At 37.3% G+C, this 18,829-nt stretch overlaps 1 protein-coding gene across 4 annotated transcripts; it reads right to left on the bottom strand.

Moving 5' to 3' along the window:
- Positions 1–2,564: 2,564 nt before the first annotated feature.
- LOC103721613 (transmembrane protein (DUF2215)) lies at positions 2,565–17,646 on the bottom strand. 4 transcript variants are annotated; one of them, XM_088711404.2, is made up of 10 exons: positions 17,424–17,646; positions 17,126–17,348; positions 16,881–17,038; positions 16,643–16,788; positions 13,945–14,007; positions 13,763–13,855; positions 6,437–6,598; positions 6,167–6,273; positions 3,167–3,345; positions 2,565–3,066 (listed from the first exon to the last, which is right to left on the bottom strand). In XM_088711404.2, exons 1-10 carry the CDS (start codon positions 17,503–17,505, stop codon positions 2,810–2,812), a joined length of 1,470 nt encoding a protein of 489 aa, XP_088567530.1. In that variant the 5' UTR covers positions 17,506–17,646; the 3' UTR covers positions 2,565–2,809. The 4 variants fall into 4 exon arrangements, with proteins under 4 accessions (XP_088567530.1, XP_008810104.3, XP_088567529.1 ...); XM_008811882.6 differs by having other exon boundaries at positions 3,191–3,345; XM_088711403.2 differs by having other exon boundaries at positions 17,415–17,635.
- Between the last annotated feature and the right edge of the window lie 1,183 nt (positions 17,647–18,829).

Here is an 18,829-nt window from a genome sequence, read left to right as displayed (position 1 = left end):
AAAAGAAAACTCTTGATTTGACGGGCCCGTTTCAGGCTCCAAAATGATGGAATTTAGGCTGATTGCTAGGGGGCGCTGCATTCTAAGGGGTGGCGTCACGTTGTAGATCCCGAAACACTGGTCGATTTAGAAAAAAAGATCATCTCAATCGGACGTGCTTGACCAAGTTATTGTCTCCAAAAATTTGACTATTGACTTGGCTTTCCGATGTGGCGGATCTTACTTCTGATATATTTCTGTCCAGCCCTACTTATAGTGGACAAAATGGTTTATAGCGATCTGAGAATCCTCCTAGATCACGACTGCTAACCTGATCTTGAGATTTAGGCAACTTAGATCGAAATTGAAGGTTTGCAACAAAGAGGCAAATGGAAACATCCTGAAGAAAAATGTTTCAATCAAGCAGTGCATTCTCTAGATTGACTCCCAAGAGGAGATCAGATCTCTGTCACCACGAGAGCAAAAGGAGCATGTAGATTTTAAAATCTCATTTGGATTCAATCCTGATGCCAGAAGAAATTTTATGGAGACAAAGCAAGGGAAAAATGGATCAAGCTAAGAGATAAAACATAAAAGTTTTTTCATATCTGCGCCAAGTAGCTGGAGAAAAGAAGTACAATCTCCTACATCAAACAGTAGGACTCTCTCATAACCGCTTTTTGATATGATCAGAGTTGAAATCCCCACTTGTCCCAAAAGCTTAAGCTTATAGAATTGATAGATTTATTTATATATTTTATATTCTTTTACACTCCCCCTCATATATGTGCTGGACTTTTTTTTAATAGGTGAGCCCAACATGTGAAATTTTTAATAATGGAGTTAAAGAGTGCAGAGTCAGGGTTCGAACTCAAGACTTCTGCTCTGATACCATGTTAAAATCACCATTTGTTCTAAAAGCTTAAACTTATAAGATGAGATAGATTTATTTATATATTTTATATTTTTTTACAATCAGCAACTACTTTGCAACGTTGATGGGTTGTGTAAGATCATCCTTACTGGTGAGATGTCTAGGATTTCCTTTAACCAAGGGAGCCACCAAATCTCCGGATTGAAATTTTATCATCGAACATGGAAAGGAAAGCTGTTGTCGGTTGGGGGGAAAATAGAAGTCAACCTTCCTTCTGCGGGCAGCAGCGATCGATAAAATAGAGAAGCGGAGGAGAGAATTTTATGGAGAGGTAGTAAAAGCTGTACAAGAGGTCATTTGCCTAGCCAATTGGGAACAAGTTTGCAGACCTGAAGCATTAAGAGGACTGGGGGTGATAGATCTGAGACTTTCCAACCGCTGTTTACTCATGAAGAGATGGTGGAGATTCTACTAGGAACAGCAAAAGCCGTGGAGGAACCTGATACACAAACTCTACCATTCAAATATTGCAGAATCACAAGAGTCATCTTATCGCCTTCGACATGCCTCAAGCGCCTGGAAAAGTGTTCCGAAAGTGCGAGGCTTGTTCAGAATGTGCGAGGCTTATTCATGCAAAGCATTCGTTTCAAATTGGGAGATGGAAATCAAGTGGCATTTTGGCAAGATGAGTGGAAAGACGCAAGATCAGTGTCAAAGAATTCTTTCAGACACAAGATCATACAAGCCTTTTCCATACGCCGTTGAGTTCCAAATGAATGGAAGAATACGACTGTCTCACCACAACAGAACCGGATGGCATAGAATGGAAGTGGAAAGGTGGAAACAAATTTACAGTAAAAGACAGCTACTTTTTCTTCAGCCATGGGGGAGTCGCTTCTCGATTTGCAAGTCTTAATTGGAAGATGCCGCTTCCGGGAAAAAATCAAGGTCTTCAATTGGCTAGGGTTTAACAACAGCGTTCTCACAGCTGAAAATCTGGAAAACAGAAATTTTCCGGCACCATCTTCTTGCCCGCCATGTTGCGCTGAGGCAAGAGATCACAAGTAGATTCTCTCTCCCCTCAGTCCTGCATAGCTTTCAGAGGTCGTAGACAGAATGGAGATCTTTACTCCAAACCTGTGTGGGTCGATTTGGAAGGAAAGGAATGGCAGGATCTTTAATCTTGAAGCAAGCTCAACGGCAGTAGTTCTTGGAAAAGCACTGCATCCGCTGGAAAGTTGGACGAGATTTAACGAAGAGAGCCTTGGGTGAAAAGTTGCAGAGACCATACGCATACTCAGAGGAGTTGCAGTAGGGGGCAGAGCATCGAGATAAAGATCTCGACCACTGAAAAATGGCGAGGATAAAAAGCGGAGGGCCAGCATCATCGGAGCTACATCACCGGAGCTGCTCATGGCAAGCTCGTAGCACGGTAGAAGCTGGCCTACTTTAAAAATCCAATCAGATTGTGTACCAAGCTCTAATTTGAAGCCACTGGCCAACGGCCAACTTCCCCTCGCTACTGCTGAAGCCATTAGTTATCCTTCTTTTCTCTCTTCTATTCTGTAAATACCTTATCGTATAAGTAAATGTGTGGTTCCATCCTCCTTTCTCATCAAAAAGTTAAAAAAAGATCACTATTCATGGTGATGCAGGCATTCCGCGCTGCAGAAACATATATTAGCAACAGCCCAAAAAGTCGACAGGATTCTTTCTTTTTTTTTCTAACATCTGATAACATTAGCAAATGAATGTTAACGAATAATTATCATACAACGAGTTTACCAAAGTTTTGAGTGTGTGCCATCTAACAACTTAACAAGGTTACAACAAGAATGATTTGTCACTAGTCAAGGACTAATACATCGTGCAACATGCCTGACAATGTCCTAGCATATGATTTGGTGTAAATCTGTCTTGAGATTTATGGTCTGAGAAAAAAAAAAGCGAGAAAAATTACAACCATCCAAAAATGCGCCGCCTTTTTTCATGTTTGCGATCTTGTGGTGGTGTCACAACAATTCTTTCAGCATTGGCTAATGCCCACTGATTGAAATCAGGAGAAGAGATTAACTCTTTCAAAGCTTTGTTTGTGTGTTCTTTAGTAATCATATCCCATTCTTCCTCTGAGAATTTCTTCCTCTCAGGGGTGTTGTGAAAGGTCGAATAATAACTCTCCTCAAATAGCAACCGCGGCTGTCTATTTGTTAAGCCTGTGAAGAAGCAACAAAAATCAGGATATGCTTAATAAATGAACAGGGAACAAAAATCAGGATATGCTTGATAAATGAACAGGGCATTCTGGTAATTAACTGGGATGAAAGCATAGTGACAAACCAAAGACTGGGGAATTGCAAGAAGCCTGGTTCAAATTTCTGGCTCGAGGCCTGGCTGAACCAGAACCTGAACCCTGAAACTGTGAGTATTCAGCATGAGAACTTTTGGAGGGTGAAGTTCGAGCTCGAGTTCTGTTAATGCTCTTGATCATCCGCCTGCAAAATCATTAGGTGTCAATTTCTCACATTAACTGAAGGTTGATTCCATGAGAATCTAAAATCATAAAAAAAGGCAGCACAAGCTGTCAAAGAGTACAAAAATACTATAGTGATTTTTTGTTTAATTTATGCAACTATAATAAATTAAAGGATATCTTATCTAGTTTTGGGAATTGATAAAAAAAAAAAAAGACGATCCAATGCACGAGGGCTCCTCGCATTGCAGGATCTGAAGAGGGTCAAATATATGTATCCTTGTCTCTGCATGCAGAAAGGTTGTTTCCATGTTTCGAACCCATGACTTTCTGATCATAATGGAGCAACCTTACTGTTGTATCAAGGCTCTTACTCTTTATTTAAAATAGTCTCCAAATCGATTTTTTTCCATGCAAAAACATCTTATAGATGCAATCTTTTATTGGAGAACCCACCATAGTGTACAATTAATACATTATAAATGGTTATATTTACATCTAACAGTCCATAACATGATGTGGGTTAGTAACCCTGGCTATGAGAGGAGGGCAGGAATCTCTAGCCATGTAATTTCAACCCTCAGATGCATCTCTACCCTCAAGAATGACTCCATTGCCTCACCTGCATATGTTTAACTATAGAGAGACAATATCTCAACAATATCTAAAATAAATAAATATACGAATGTACATACATACACACATGTGCCTATCCATATGTACGTATCTATGTACATGTGTATGCATGTATGTATGGATGGATGTATGGATGCATGTGAATGTATGTATTGATGTATGTATTATGTTCTAGAGTCCCGTTGTTGAATGGTACATGCACATAATAATCACTATTTCGATGGAATCCCATTCCAATTACTGTTATATCACAAGGATAATAATAAATGTTGACCATACCGCTCCATTCAATTATAATAACAGTCATCTAATAATCATTCCATGTTAGTCCAAAAATCACATTCATTCTAAGAAAGGTGACATCAACAAACAACAGCATTTATTCTAAGAACGTGCAATTACACGTGCCCAACACTGGTATATTGAAGGGGGAAAATCCATTCCACCAGTCTCCACCAACAAGATGCCTATAGATAACCTCTATCTTTAATAAAAACAACTGTCTTGGTTCAGTTCTTGCATACTCTTAAGAACAGAAAAGTTTGACAGCCAAAGTGGGAGAATATTTCCAAAGTTATGTAAAGTAGTAGAAGGCCCCGTTTGGAGGAAGCTGTTAATAGTAGAGCTTTTAGAAGTAGAGATTTAGGAAGTAGAGCTTTTATAAAAAACTATTTGCTGTTTGGTAACTATATTTCTAAAGTGATGTGGAACTTTAACATGTGTTTGGTAAACAAACTGAGAAACTACTTTTGATATGACAAAATAACATAAAGAATATTACATAGTATTATACAATAGAGCATAATAAAATATAAAATATATTAATACATAAATATATGATATAGTATAATATTAATGTAATATAATATAATATTATATTTATAGTATAATACAATAATAAAGATATAAAATATTATAATTATTAGCATAAATTAATTTTCCATCCTCTCAATGACTATGGTATAATATAACATAATATTAAATTATTTAACATAACATATTAATGTATTATGATATAATATAATATTATATTATATTTATAGTATAATACAATAATAAAAGTATAAAATATTATAATTATTAGCGTAAATTAATTTTTCACCCTCCCGATGACCAGTTATCTCTTTGTGTAATTATTATATTTTACTATGGATATTTTAGTTCAAAAAGAAAAAAATATTATAACTCAAACAGCTTTCCGACAATTCCTAAAAGTACTTTTTCGGAGAAGCTCCAACCCAAGCTGTTTTATCTTTCTGAAAAAGCTAAAATACCTTTCCAAAAATTTTATCAAACACTCTTATTTTATCTAAAAGTGCTTTTAGAGGCCAGAAAGTACTTTTTGGCCCTCCAAAAGCTCCCCTAAATGAGGCTAAAATCTTTGAATCAAAGCCATTCAAGTTCTCTCACACTGCATGTGCCGAACAACAGTAGTTTCTTAGTTTCGGTGTTTGAAAACACATTGGACCACAATCCACACAACTAGTATATTGACATTAACTCAACAAACCCTAAACTATGTACCCATTTGATTCCAAACTTGGACCCAGACCATACTGACTATTGTTTTCTTGCTAAATCATGATTCCTCACAAGAAATGTATCGTAACTGTGTTTATTTCTACATGCTTGTGAGATGAGCACAAGGCATTCATTGCTCAAGTTTACAGATATCTTACAGGTCACTTGAGCTTATCTTACTACCAATACAACAGAAGTTGCTATTAATAATGTCTCATTCAGTGATTTTTGCACCAACTGGGCCCGTGTCAATAGTCCTTTGTTAATGATTATTGAGGGAAGAATTATGCAGTACACACAACCACAATACAAAAAGATAATTAGCAAAAGATATCTGCTCGAGCATAGAGACCTTGCATGGTGAACCATAACAAGATGTCCTGCAAAATCTGTAAGACAGATATGTAGCCATAATAACTGTCAAAAAAAAAGAGAAATGTAGAAATAATAAAACTACAACACCAAAAAGGTAGACAATTCTTGAGTGTGATGCTAGATCATAGAGGAAATAGAATGAAAAAACAAAATGCTAGCTCTAAGGCTAAAAGTGACGTGTCGTGACATCTTACAAGCACAACATCATTATTTTCCTTGATCAACTGGAGACCTAATCCATAATTGTCCAGCAAAAATGCCATATAATATTCTTTAAGTACTGAGGCTTGAAAAATATACAGCATGGTCACCTGAACAATCGACGTAGAAATCTTGCCTTCCCATGTGTCCTCGTTATTGCTGAAACTATAATAGCAAATCCAAGCACCTCAGCAGCGAAAAGGATGTCCAGAGAGCTCTGACCAAAAAAGAGAAAATTTTCCAAGATCAGGATCATAAACTCGGAAATGGCGTAATAACAACATTGAAAGGGAAAAGAAGCTAAAAGATACTTCAAAATAGTGAATGATGGGTTGGAACGACGAACTGAAAAACAAAAAAGTAGAAAATTAAAGGAGTACCTGAAGAATCATCACAGCTGATAATATATAGATTGCCCATTCAACAAAATAAGCCACACCAGAATCAACCAATCCATCTTCTGTCAGTACAAGTTTGCGGACACCCCAATAACCAAACCAAGCTCCAGCTAGTACGAGGCATACAAAAAGTAGTATACCCAGCTGCAGGTGACAAAATTTATAAAGGGGAAAAATTTATTAATGACTTGTAGCATATTCAAAATAAGGAGCATCAGCATGGCTGTTGCACGACAATAAGTAAAATATTGCTGACAATAAATCATACAGCTTGCAGCACTAGCTGCCAAATACATAACCTTTTTTTGGTGATAAACTAGAACTATAGATTACATTATACATACCAAGATCGGCGGAACCGTCCCGAACCGCCCGGTTCGAGGCGTCCCGAGCCATACCGGTGGCAGACCGCGACGGCTTCAGCAAAGAAACCGAGACGCCGTCGCCGAAGGAGAAGGAAAGAGAAGAAAAGAGAGCAAGCGGAAAAGGGAGGGAGAGGGAGAGGGAGGGAGGCTGGCGCTAGTGCAGGCGGCAGAGGCCAAGGCCAAACTCCTGTTTCGAACGAAACAGAGGTCCAGTCGTGGCCTCCGCGTTCAAAACAAGGGTCCGGTCATGGCCAATGCCGCCTGCACCAACGCCGGTCTCCGTCAGCCCTCTGTCGGCCTCCCTCCCTCCCCCGCTCGCTCTCTTTTTCTCTCTCCCACAGTCTCCTGTGTCAGTACAAGTCCAGCACGGCACAGACACGTACCGACTCGTGCCGCCGGACAACCGGTACAATGCCCGATACCGGCACAGCAGATCCTGATACACACTAAGTGAAGAAGTGAAGTAGCAAAGAATATAAGATTTTCATATATGATGAGAGGCAAGGTTCCAAGACCCGATCTCGATGCCGGTGTTGACTTAGGACCGGTCGATATGGTACCAAAAAGCCAATACATTGTGGCACCCTAATACCATTCTTGACCATAATTTTTTCCCTTTTCTTTTTTATTTCATTTGTTTTCGAGTTGTTTAGGGTTGTTAAGACTTGTTTATGATTTGTTTAGGTTCTATATTTAAGAGATTTTAGGGTCCATGATTGGATTATGATGCAAGTATCGACATGAGCATCAGTCTTGTTAGTTTGTTTTATTATTTTAGAAGTTTATGTTAGGTCCCACTCTCCCCCTTTTTTTCCCTTATTCCTCTCCCTATTCAAATGCCAACAATAAAAAAAGGGGAACTGACACCTTGTTGACCACATCCTATATCAAGTGGGAACAATTAGTGTCCGTTATGCTCCGCATGATCTCAGTTGGTACCAAGCACCAACGAAGTTGGCACCTATCCTAGGTACATCCTAGGACTTGGTCAATTACCGGTCCAATCCGAACGAGCCGGTTACTGGGACCAAGTCCTTAATCCTAATGTGACGATCAAATATATATGAAAAGATTTTCCAGAAGTAGTTCAATAAGTGATTCAAAAGGATCACCAGATCCGATGTAGACCACTTTAGTCACTATGAGAGGCTAGATAAAGCATAGGAGCTAGATCTACAACATCAAAAAGATGAATCACATGTCAAACTTTCAAAAGCCATAACTTGGTTGTACGACGTCCAATTGATATGATCTTTAAAAAAAAAAACGGATAACTTGTTGAACTCTAACACCCCTCTCTCAAAGAGTGCAAGGTGCCAGCGATCAAGGCCAAATTTCATTACAAAGTATGTCGTCTCAGTACCGGGCCCCATAAAAGTACCACACTATCACTGTATCGATACGGTACAAGGCCAGTCTGGCGTATCGAATGTCAGTACGCCCCTCATACCGTCTACCAGTACCGAATCGATATAGTACGGTACATTCTGTATCGTCTGGTTCGTTACGGTACGACAAACCTTGTTCCATTGTTTGAACCTTAAAATAGGGCGATCAAATTCAAAATTTTCTTTTTGGAAAAAATTTTTGACCGGACATATCATCCAATCTAGAAAGGCATAGGTAAAGTGACTGAAGGAAAAATCAATGTAGAAATTGAGATCTACCTTCTATAGAATTTTAGTTATTTCGTGTTTATTTCTGCTAGTCATATCTATTTTGGGATAGCTGAGTCTTATTTGAACTAGACGAGGAATCCGATCCGAATCATGCAAGGGTAGACCTCACTCGCATAATAAAGCCTATGTATCTCAATTTAGGATCAATGAAAGAAAAAAGAGGCTTAGACCTTACTTTTGCCACTTTTTTTTTACTTTTTTCTAAGTTTTTTTGAGAGATTTGAGTTGAGCAAGTTGAAAAAATTATACTCTCTCTGATCAAACTAATGAGGACTCCATAGAAGAAATTTATATAGAAGAAAAAATTGAACATAAGAAATATAGTCAAAGCAAACAAGTGTTGCCTCCTTCAATCCAAAATTTTGAAGTAGAGAAAGCTTTGAAAGGTGGGTAAAGGGGAAAGAATTAGGACATATGAAATACTCATCTAGGACTTGAAAAAAATGGGAGACATTAAATTTGATTCACTAGCTTATTCGGTGAAAAATTGAAAAAATAGGAAGATAGAAAATGACTAATGGAGAAAGTAATTGATAACTATCGATAAAATGTGAAGTACAAAATTGCACCACTTATGGCAGGATTAAACTTATGAGCCACCTCATGAAGGGTGAAAAATCAAAAATTAGAGTTGACCACAGCAAACTTAGAGAAGTTAATTTAGATTTGTGCCAACATAGTTAGAAGTGAAAAATGTTTCCAATTTAGCAATTCGATGATATCTTTAAGGCTAGTAAAAAAAATACCATATAGTACTTATAGGCATTAAGGAAAATTGAATTGTGAACTCCTTGAGAATGCTCATATTAGGGTAACTAAATGCATCAAAAGTAGTTTAGGAGAGAGGAGGATTTCTAATCTAAAGTCGAGGTCAACACTAAGTTTGTATATCTTTACAAATCATATTTGAAACTACAAGTAACATGTTGCATACTATTTACATGATATAGCACTGATTGACAGAGCAATAAGAAAGTTAACTATTAAACAAGAATTGTCACAGAAAACCTTGGAGCAAAATGGCACAAGAATTAGTAGAACATAAAATGCATTTTTTAATGAAATAGAAATGAAAATGAGGCCTCAGTAAAACAGATAGCCCAAAAAAAGGTGTGATGTTATTGTTACTCTGGATTTACAATACAAAAAAAAAAAAAGAAAGAAAGAAATTACTGAGAAATGGATGAAGACAAAATTCAGTGCTTTATGGATGAAATAGAAAAGTGCTCCAAAAATATCACATGATTGGCACATTCCTGGGTGAATTTAAAGGAAAAGACCCAAAAGTTAAATGGTTGACAATGCTGGGCAGTAAAGAAGGCCTAAGCAAATGAGATAAACAAGGAAAAAATAAGAAATTTGAGATGGAAATGTGGAATAACTAGGAAGGGTAGAATGTGGAAAGAGTAGGAGTTGTGACAATCGAGGAAAAGCAATAGAGGATCTATTAAAATGGTACTGGCATGTGTAGTAAAGCTTTGAAGATGCCACTGTAATGATAGGTGCCTATAGCAAAACTGTGCATAAGAGTCTAGATCGCAGGCAAAGACATAAGCAGCAGAGGTATTCCTGAACAGAAATAACTGACAAATAAGGACTCACAAAGCCAGCTCCAAACAAGGCTTGTTGGCTATGAACCTTATGGTTACGCTAATATTCTTTTGTGAGAACTACATGCCAATGCCAAATAACAGAATTAAAGAGCCACATCGACAAGATGACTAGTTAGACTCATGTATCAAAAACACAAGCACATATACATCCAAAGATTTTGTACAACATACAAAGAAAGTAGCAAAGCAAACATTTAAGAGATGACAAGCATATTAGTAAACCAAGATGGATTTATGCTAGAGATTTTGCTTTCAAAGCAATCGTCTTGTTTAGGCAACTGGTGGGAAGATTTAACGGGAAGAGGAAACTACATATGATTTATGTTGACCTATAGAAAAAACATATGACAGAGTACCTTGTGAAGTTAGTTGGTGAGCCATAAAAACATGGTTTCTCTCATTGCTTTATTGGAGTTTCTAAGGAGATGGAGACGTACAGCAACATGTGTGCGAGCAACCTATGGCATAAACCTTGGGCTTCGACATGCAATTGGATTACACTAAAAATTAGCCTTAAGACTGGACTTAGATCGGTGATTTACCATAAATCATACGAACAAGAGGTAGATAAAGGTAGTTCTATAATGAATAGAATTAGCTGGATGAAATGAAAAAGTGCTACAGGAACATCATTCTAATGCAAATTAGGCTACTCAATGGCAACTGGAAGAAAGAAATTGGGCCAACTATTATATATGAATTGGACTAATGCACAAGAAAGAAGGTACTTGACCTGCAGATGCATTACAAAAAAGATGAGTATGTCAAGTAGGATGTGTGGTGAGAAGGATTAATAAAGAAACATGGAATTTAAAGTAGATCCAACATTTTTTTTCTTTGTTTTTGGTGGTATGAAGAAGGCCTATTTGTCCAACCAATAAAGGAAAAGATTTGGAAGAAAGTGAGATAGTTGGCGGTTTGACACAGATTAGAACGAGCCCTTACAAAGGGGATGTAGATACTGGTAGCAGCGCCGAAATTACTAAGATTGTAGTGGTGTTCACAAATATAAAGAGGCTCGATTTGACAATGGCACTACACTTCGATAAATGAGTGGTAGATAAGGATATGCCGCACGATCTTATATAGCCATACTTTGTGGCAAGGTTGTTCACAGGCAGCCACCTAGGCACCTAGGCAGAACCTAACCATGGAGGTCACTTTCCAGTCCCTCAAGTGATGTAGCCAACCAAGCACCTAGGTTGATGAAAGTAGGGTTAAGGACAGCCTTCTCTTGTGGGAATCTTAAAGCACGTAGCAAAAATATAATATAGATGGCAGAAAATGAAAGAAAGTACGGAAGATTAAAAAAGGGGGATTTGTGGAAGCAAAACAATAAGATAAAAGGAAAAATGAATAGCTGAAGTATCATCAGGAAAGTCGGCACCCCAAGGTTATCTATCCAAATTCTTTGATCAGAGTCAACACCATTGAATCCCAAGAGCTGCTCAATTGTGGCGTGGGGTTAGAACCAGGTTTCTCTCTCATGGCTACTAAGTCAACACCGACACATTTGGAGTCAACACCACAACAAGAATCTTGAAGAGAACATCACAACTTTATTAATCAAGTTTCTATATGCAACATAGATGAGTACATGGGTATTTATACTCGCAGGGATTGTAAAGCCCTTAGGACTGACTCATAATTCTCGTAGAACTCCTAACTTGACTAAAAACCTTTTTTAATAGAGACTGATATGAATAATAAAATAAAAATTAATCAAATTTGTCTATGTCAAGCTGGCTGCAGAATGGAAAAATCATAATTTGCTGCACCTTTAAAACAACTTTCAATATGCCAATTTTTCACTAAAATGACAATATCTCCCTCATCCGGAGTTTGATTTAGGCATTTTAACTTGTGTCAAAAAACTATCTTGATGCCTGACACAATGGAAGTGGTTTCATCTCTATCCTAATCTGGTAAATCCATCATTAGCACTGATGTGCTAAAAGTAGATTGTTTGGGAAAACCACATTACTATGCCGATTCTACAGATTTTGAGTTCACAGACACCAATTGATTAAGGGCTAGCGTGTGATGCCTCCTGGCTCAGCACCAAATGGATCTGATGTGGTTTGGACCCTATATTAGGGCCCTCATAAGCACCTAAAGTCCATTATTTAGGCCTTTTATTGGACTTCCGAGCCTTCTTGGGTATAGGCTTTAATGGAAGGGGTTCATCACTTGTATCACAAGTCGATGCCTAAGCAGATGCCCAACTACCTAGGAGCCATCTTTGACTCAAGCAAGCACCTTGTTTGTTGATTTATCAAAAGTTATTAAGATTTTTAACTAATTTTTTTCTTTAAACAAAAAAGTATTAACTTTACGAGAAGTTTATTCCATTTAGATACCAATTGATGCTTAAACATGTCATGTTTCTAAGAAGCTTTAAATCACTTTAATTGAAAAAATATTGACTAATATAGTTATTTCTAAGATTTCGTTGTTGCATACTTTAATTGATAACCTTATTGTTTATCAATAAGATGTTCTTTAATTTGCTTTATATGAACTATACATGACTTTATATATGAGAATGTACAATTGTGCTGGATTTGGGGTTTTTTCTTTTTTTTACTTAGACACCTGCTTGGCAGCCTAGGCCTTTATAGGGGTCAATGCCTAGGAACGCCTATGCAGCTCACCAGCCTTGATTTGTGGGTATGGTGGATAATATGCTGCTGAAAGCAGAACACATAGAACTGTTGGTCCTAATAGTCCATTAGATTCCTTTTGTGTGACCTTCTAAGTTTAAAGTCTTGTTGTTGATAATTGACAATGTTATTGTTGTTGTCGTCATTTTGATGTTTGTGTGTCCGAGCACAGAAGAAACCCAATTGATTAGCTCAACTAAGAAAATGAAATGTGACAACTCACCTAGGAACATATTTACAATTTGAACAATCCTCGTTGAAAAATATCTATGAAGAACTCAATTTATTTTGCCACACAAATAAGCTAATCATTGAATAATTAACTAATTTTTGCCTTTTTCATATGGTGCACAGTTTTCTTCTGATAGCTTCGTTGATTAAGATATCTCATAATTTCTTTTGCTCCTAGGCTGCATTTGATTTGGCATAAAGCATGCATAAGGCTTGGAATAAGCCTAATGCTTGCCAAACAGCCTACAAGAAACTAGCATAACCAAGGAATAGTTATGCCAATCGAATTAGCTCATGACAGGCATAACTATTTCAAGAGGAAGCTGTCATAAGCTATTCATTGGCATAAAGGCATCTTGTAAGCCTATCTTTTACTTTTTTTATGAACAAAAAAGTCCTCATAAGTTATTCCAAAAAGTTTAGCCAAAGAAAACTTAGAATAACTAATGGTGTAAGTGTAACTATTCCTGTAGGCATAACTTTTGTTATTTTTGATTTTTCTTGTTGCCCAACCAAATGCACCCCTAAAGTTCTCTCCATAATCTAGCCTGATTATAAGATAACAAAGAGCCAATACATAATTTTATGGGTGTAGATTAATTAAGGGTACCAAAATGACACATAAATGAACCCAATCAGTAATCCAATAGCACTGGTTGCATAAGCAATCCTAATCAGCATACGTGAGATGCGCAGGTAAAATCATAGCTCCATGACAAAAGTTATAACACAATAAAGCATAAAGAAACTTACATACAGGATTGTGCATGTCTTCACTGATTCCTATCTCCACAAGTATCGTACGCAATAACCCAGATAGATATCGTAGAAGAAAGGCCCCAAGGCCCACCTGTCATTAGAAAAGAAATACTATGTTATTATGTGATGGGGGATGATAGGATGTGTATAGCTTTAATACATTTTAAAGCCAGCACTTACAACTGACGAGTACATAAATATTGCAAGTGAACTCTTTCGACCCGTCGGTAATAGCCTCATGCCCTGCAAATGCACCACCATACAATATCATAACTCGATAGTTGAATTGATAGACATGTAATCTACTAGGCCAGTATAGAAGAAAATCTAATGAGAAGTTTGAAATGATGGCTGATGAAAATAGAGAAGCCTAGATGTAATCAAGCATACTGCTGCTAATTGACACATGATGTAAAATCAAAAAGAATTACAATTCAACAATTTAAGTAGGTATAACATATCAGTGACCATCTAATGCTTGATATTTGTTTAGCATATGCAGCTTTTTATTTAATAGGAACAGAATGGAATAATCAGGGACAGACAGAAATCATATTTTCAATTAAAAATATTAGAAAAATAAGGCAGATGACAATCAGAGTTGTCGCCACCTAGAATCATTGGCCATTTCAAATGATAATTTTCACTTATAAAAGCACAATAATTTATCATGTTTGTTTTGTTGATAACTAGATAACATGCACATGTTAACTTCTTTTGAGAATACAGAATAATCATTTTCATTTTGCTTAAAAGCTAATCAATTCCACAGATATGTTTTCATGCAACCTATAGCAATTTGTCTTTTATAGCACTGGATCACATTCAACAAAAATCAGAAGAGGCCATGATAAGAAGGTTGCAGATTGATACAGAGAGATTTCAGACTGGGTCTTTGTGTAATTCTTGGAAACAATGGTAGATATCCAGTGGTAAATAATATTCCATATGAGGATGGATAGTTGGTAAACCAAAAAAAGTTAATATTAAAATCAAAAACATAGAAAGGATAAGTTAAACTAGCTATTTGAATAATTGCTATTAGGTGACCATTGATGTCCGTACTACTTATGCACCAACGAATGCCAAACCTACGAATGTCAGAGACTTTTCCTAGAAAAAAGATGAACCAAGAGTAGATCACATGTATCAACAAATAGATTAAAACTACTCCCAGAAAACATTGAAAAGATTGTTAGGTGATACTCAAGAAACCTCGAGCACACAACATTAGGTAACTATAGAAATATAGACAAGGAGCAAGAAAAAAATAAATGAAGTATTAGGAGTCCAAGGATAAGATGACCAAATTTAAATGAAAAACAATTTGAGCACATTTTAGAAAAAATATATTGGAGGAACAAAATCAAGACTTCAGGAATAAATCTAATAACCCACCATATTTGGCTAAATAAATAATACAAAAAATATAAACTATTAGCATGTGGGATCATATTATGTATTAAGAAATTTAACAGTGAATTTTTAAAGAGACTATATAAGCAAACAACATACTTGTAAAGAAATGGTGATGAAATAGCAATGTAAATGGTCAAGAGAGAGGACCAATATAAGAACAATTATCTTGACATACTGAATAAACCTATGGTTGTCAATTGATCCAAGCAACTTGAGTTCTGCTCAAGGTCAAATCAATAAAACTTGATCAGAATTGGCGTGGAGGGTGAGACTTGGCGCAACAGTAACTGTGATCCTGTCGCAACACAGAATTAGCCTCTTTACATGCGAGAGTAAGGTTGCATACATGTGACCCTCTCCAGACTCTGCAATAGCAGAAGCCTGTTGCATTGCACCGTCCTTTATCATGCTTGGCTTGGAAATATTTTAGCAAAGTTCAAATCTAAGGTTCAAAGCTAATTTTAAGCTAAGCTGGAGAGAAACCATGCTCAATCAAGTACCACTCAGTAAGTTTCAAAATTGGGTGTATAATTATAAAGTATGTGTTGTTGGAATAACTCCCACAGCTGATGTTTGGATGCTTAAAGTGAAGTTAAGGCTTTGAACGGTGGATCATTTGAATTGTTGGTATCAGGTTAACTTTTATTCAAGATTGAATTGAGCTTGAATGTAGATTCTATTAAGGGATCATGCTCAATGGAAGCTCAGTTGATGTTGACTCAATTTGAGATTATCAAGATGACTGAAATGAGATGACATCCAGCTTGGTTTCAAATTAGGCTCAATTTTTAAAAAAAATCAATCAAGTTTAATCTCAACTTAACCTCAAAACTTTTTTCATACTAAGCTTGATCAAATTAGGGCGTAATCAAGCTGAGCTCAATTACAGCTCTACATGTAGCCCATTCATTCAACTTTCACAATTATTATAATACTTATCCAATGATACGGTTTAGTGCCAGTCTGCAGGAAAGGCATTCATTGGTCCACTCTTTTTTGTTATTTGATCATCTAGCAGCTTTCACTCATCCTTTCCTTGCTCCCAGCAAAGCTTCCAACAACCCATGACTGCCAACCAACTCTTGTTTTTTACCCTCCTTAATTTCTTCAAGAAATTTGTAGGATATGTATCAGAAATAGTAACATTGTACCAAGCCATTAATATGAAATTAATTTCATGTTTTTAGGTCCTTTCTATCCATAACTATTTTAAGGATCTATAAATACAGTAAAAGATTTTTCCTTCAGAGAGAAAAAAAGCATCTAGGCCGTTTTTTTTAAAAAAATAATAATAATAAAATAAATAAAAACAAAATGCATCCAGGCAGCAAGTGCATGTAAAGCTTAAAACATTCGAGGAAATATGAAAAATTTACTCCTAAGAAATGACAAGCCAGCGGAATTAAAACCTGCAAGCTTCATCATGAGCTGAATAACAAAATATTGGGTGATATATTACCTGGAAAAGGAGCATCAATATCACCACGATGATACCCAATGTCATCGCCCCACCGTAATAGAAAACCACTGACTCGCTAAGAAAACGGGCCATCATCATCATAATCATCCCCAGGACCAAAAACACTAGTCGATGAAACAAGAACTCTGCAGAGACGCAAACCATGACCTAAAAAATCTGGCACACACCAAATATGAAACTCGCAGTAGTATTCCATCCTAGAATGGTAAGAGAATACCTTCTTCAGTGGATATCTCGATTGTCCTTGATGGATCCGGCAGCATCCGTATGTCCAAAATCTTGTATCCGTACGGCGACATGGATTGAACCCATAAATTCTTGGAAAGCTTCTGCCACTCACCAGGAGGGCACATCCCTAACCCAATTGACGCATTCCTAGGAAAATTCAAAGAACCAAGAGAAGAAATTTAAGACAAGAACGAATCAAAACAAGAAGAAAAGGGCTAGGGTTTGCTCGATTACTGATGGAAGCAGAGCTCGATGGTCTGGATTCGGAAGAGGGCGTCGCGCTGGGTGACGGAGAGCCGGACCTTGAGCGAATGGGCGAACTTGGTTGGATGGCGGAGCCTCGAGACGCCGTGGATGTGGACCCGGTTGCAGGTCATGACGGAGCCGAGACGGGAGCCGGGGGAGCCCTCCACCGGCCGGCCGGGGGGGAGTTTAAGCTTGCCAGGATGGGAAACGACTGCATCCAAAGAACACAGATGAATTGGGAGCAGCGAGAATATTAGAGAGAGAGAGAAGGGAGAACCTTTTTTACCAGAGAGCTCGTCGGCGGAGGTCGAAATGAAGAAGAAGGCAAGAAGGGGGATCGCGAAGCGGAGGCGGCGGGTGATCGGCATCGGAGATTGGCTGGGCGGGGTTTAACCCTTGGGGAAGGAAATGGAGGGAAAGGGAACGAACGTTGCTTCAAAACGCGTTGATTTGGTAGGCGAGAGGAGATGCAAGGAGCCTGCTTGGCTGCTTCTATACGACGAGGCGGTAGCGTAGGTCGGCTGCTTCTATAAAACTTGTTCTTGTCACGTGATGCTCTCGTGAGGGGGCATGTGATCTATATTTTTTTAGAATTTTTTGTATGTATATTTTTCTAAATATATAAAATGACATGGATATCTTCGTATAATTACTATTTACATATATATTTTTGTTTTTTATCTTTTACTTATGTACTCATATTATCTAACGTCGTTAAAAAATAAATAGCTTAAAACTAAAATGATTGAAATATCCTTATAGGTAGATATGCAAAAAAAAAGTTATAAGGGTATACATGCAAATATCAACTTTACGAAGGTATTCATGCAATTTCTCATATTTAGAATTATATATATTCAAAAATTCATTAGAAAAAAAAGGTCGAAACTCGGTTAGAACTAAAGCTGCAAATGGGTCGAGTTGCCCCATGATCGACCCGACCCGACTCGTATTGGAGGACCTGTAAGGCCGGTTCAGGTCCTAAAATTAGACCCATTCCATTTTTTGGGTCGGGTCTGAGTTTACTAAATTTAGACCCGACCCGACCCGACCCAACCCAACCCATTTGAAATTTGGATAATTTGGGATTTTCAATTCTACGTTTCAACCCAACCCAACCCGACCCGAATCTATAAAATTATTTGAGCCCGTGGGGGTGCAAACAAGTTCTGAAGCTATGAATTGGTTGGCTCGAACCGGACCCGACCCAGATCCGAATCGGATCCAAATTTTTTGGGTTGGGTCCGGATTATACATGGAACCGACCTAATCCGAATGACCTATTGAGTCGAAAACTATAGCGGTGGACCCTATCCGACCCGACCTAATATTTTATTGAGTTGGGTACGGGTGCAAAATTAGGATCCAAACAAGAAATCAGATTGGATCGGGGACACTCATGACCCAACTTGACCTAACCCATTTGCACCCCTAGCTAGAACTTGTTAAATCTTTTATGATTTAGTTCGATCGACAAATCAAAAAAAAAAATTGAGCCCCATTGTCAATTTTTTTTTAAGATTATATTCGGTCTAGTTGGAATATTAGGTGATCATTTTGATAATGGTATTCTCCATTTGATTTTGATATAATTATCATTATTGAATCTATGACATCTATATATTCTTCATTATTTTAAAAGATTAAACTATATTAAATTTAAATTAATTATAGATGTTTAGATTAGTAAAA

Source organism: Phoenix dactylifera, chromosome 15 (genome assembly GCF_051530095.1).
Source record: "Phoenix dactylifera cultivar Ajwa chromosome 15, Ajwa_hap1_PhDact_Kaust_v1.1, whole genome shotgun sequence".
Classification (NCBI taxonomy): Eukaryota; Viridiplantae; Streptophyta; class Magnoliopsida; order Arecales; family Arecaceae; genus Phoenix; species Phoenix dactylifera.
This window is presented reverse-complemented; position numbering and strand designations above follow the sequence as displayed.

Bases quoted from the DNA above. Each gene is read 5' to 3' on its own strand.
- LOC103721613 (XM_088711403.2), bottom strand. From the start codon at position 17,505: ATGCCGATCACCCGCCGCCTCCGCTTCGCGATCCCCCTTCTTGCCTTC. The intron at 16,789-16,880 runs GTATTCTCTTAC...GCGTCTCTGCAG, and splicing joins CGAGATATCCACTGAAGAAG to AGTTCTTGTTTCATCGACTA. The intron at 6,599-13,762 runs GTATGTAAGTTT...TGTCACCTGCAG, and splicing joins GTGAAGACATGCACAATCCT to CTGGGTATACTACTTTTTGT.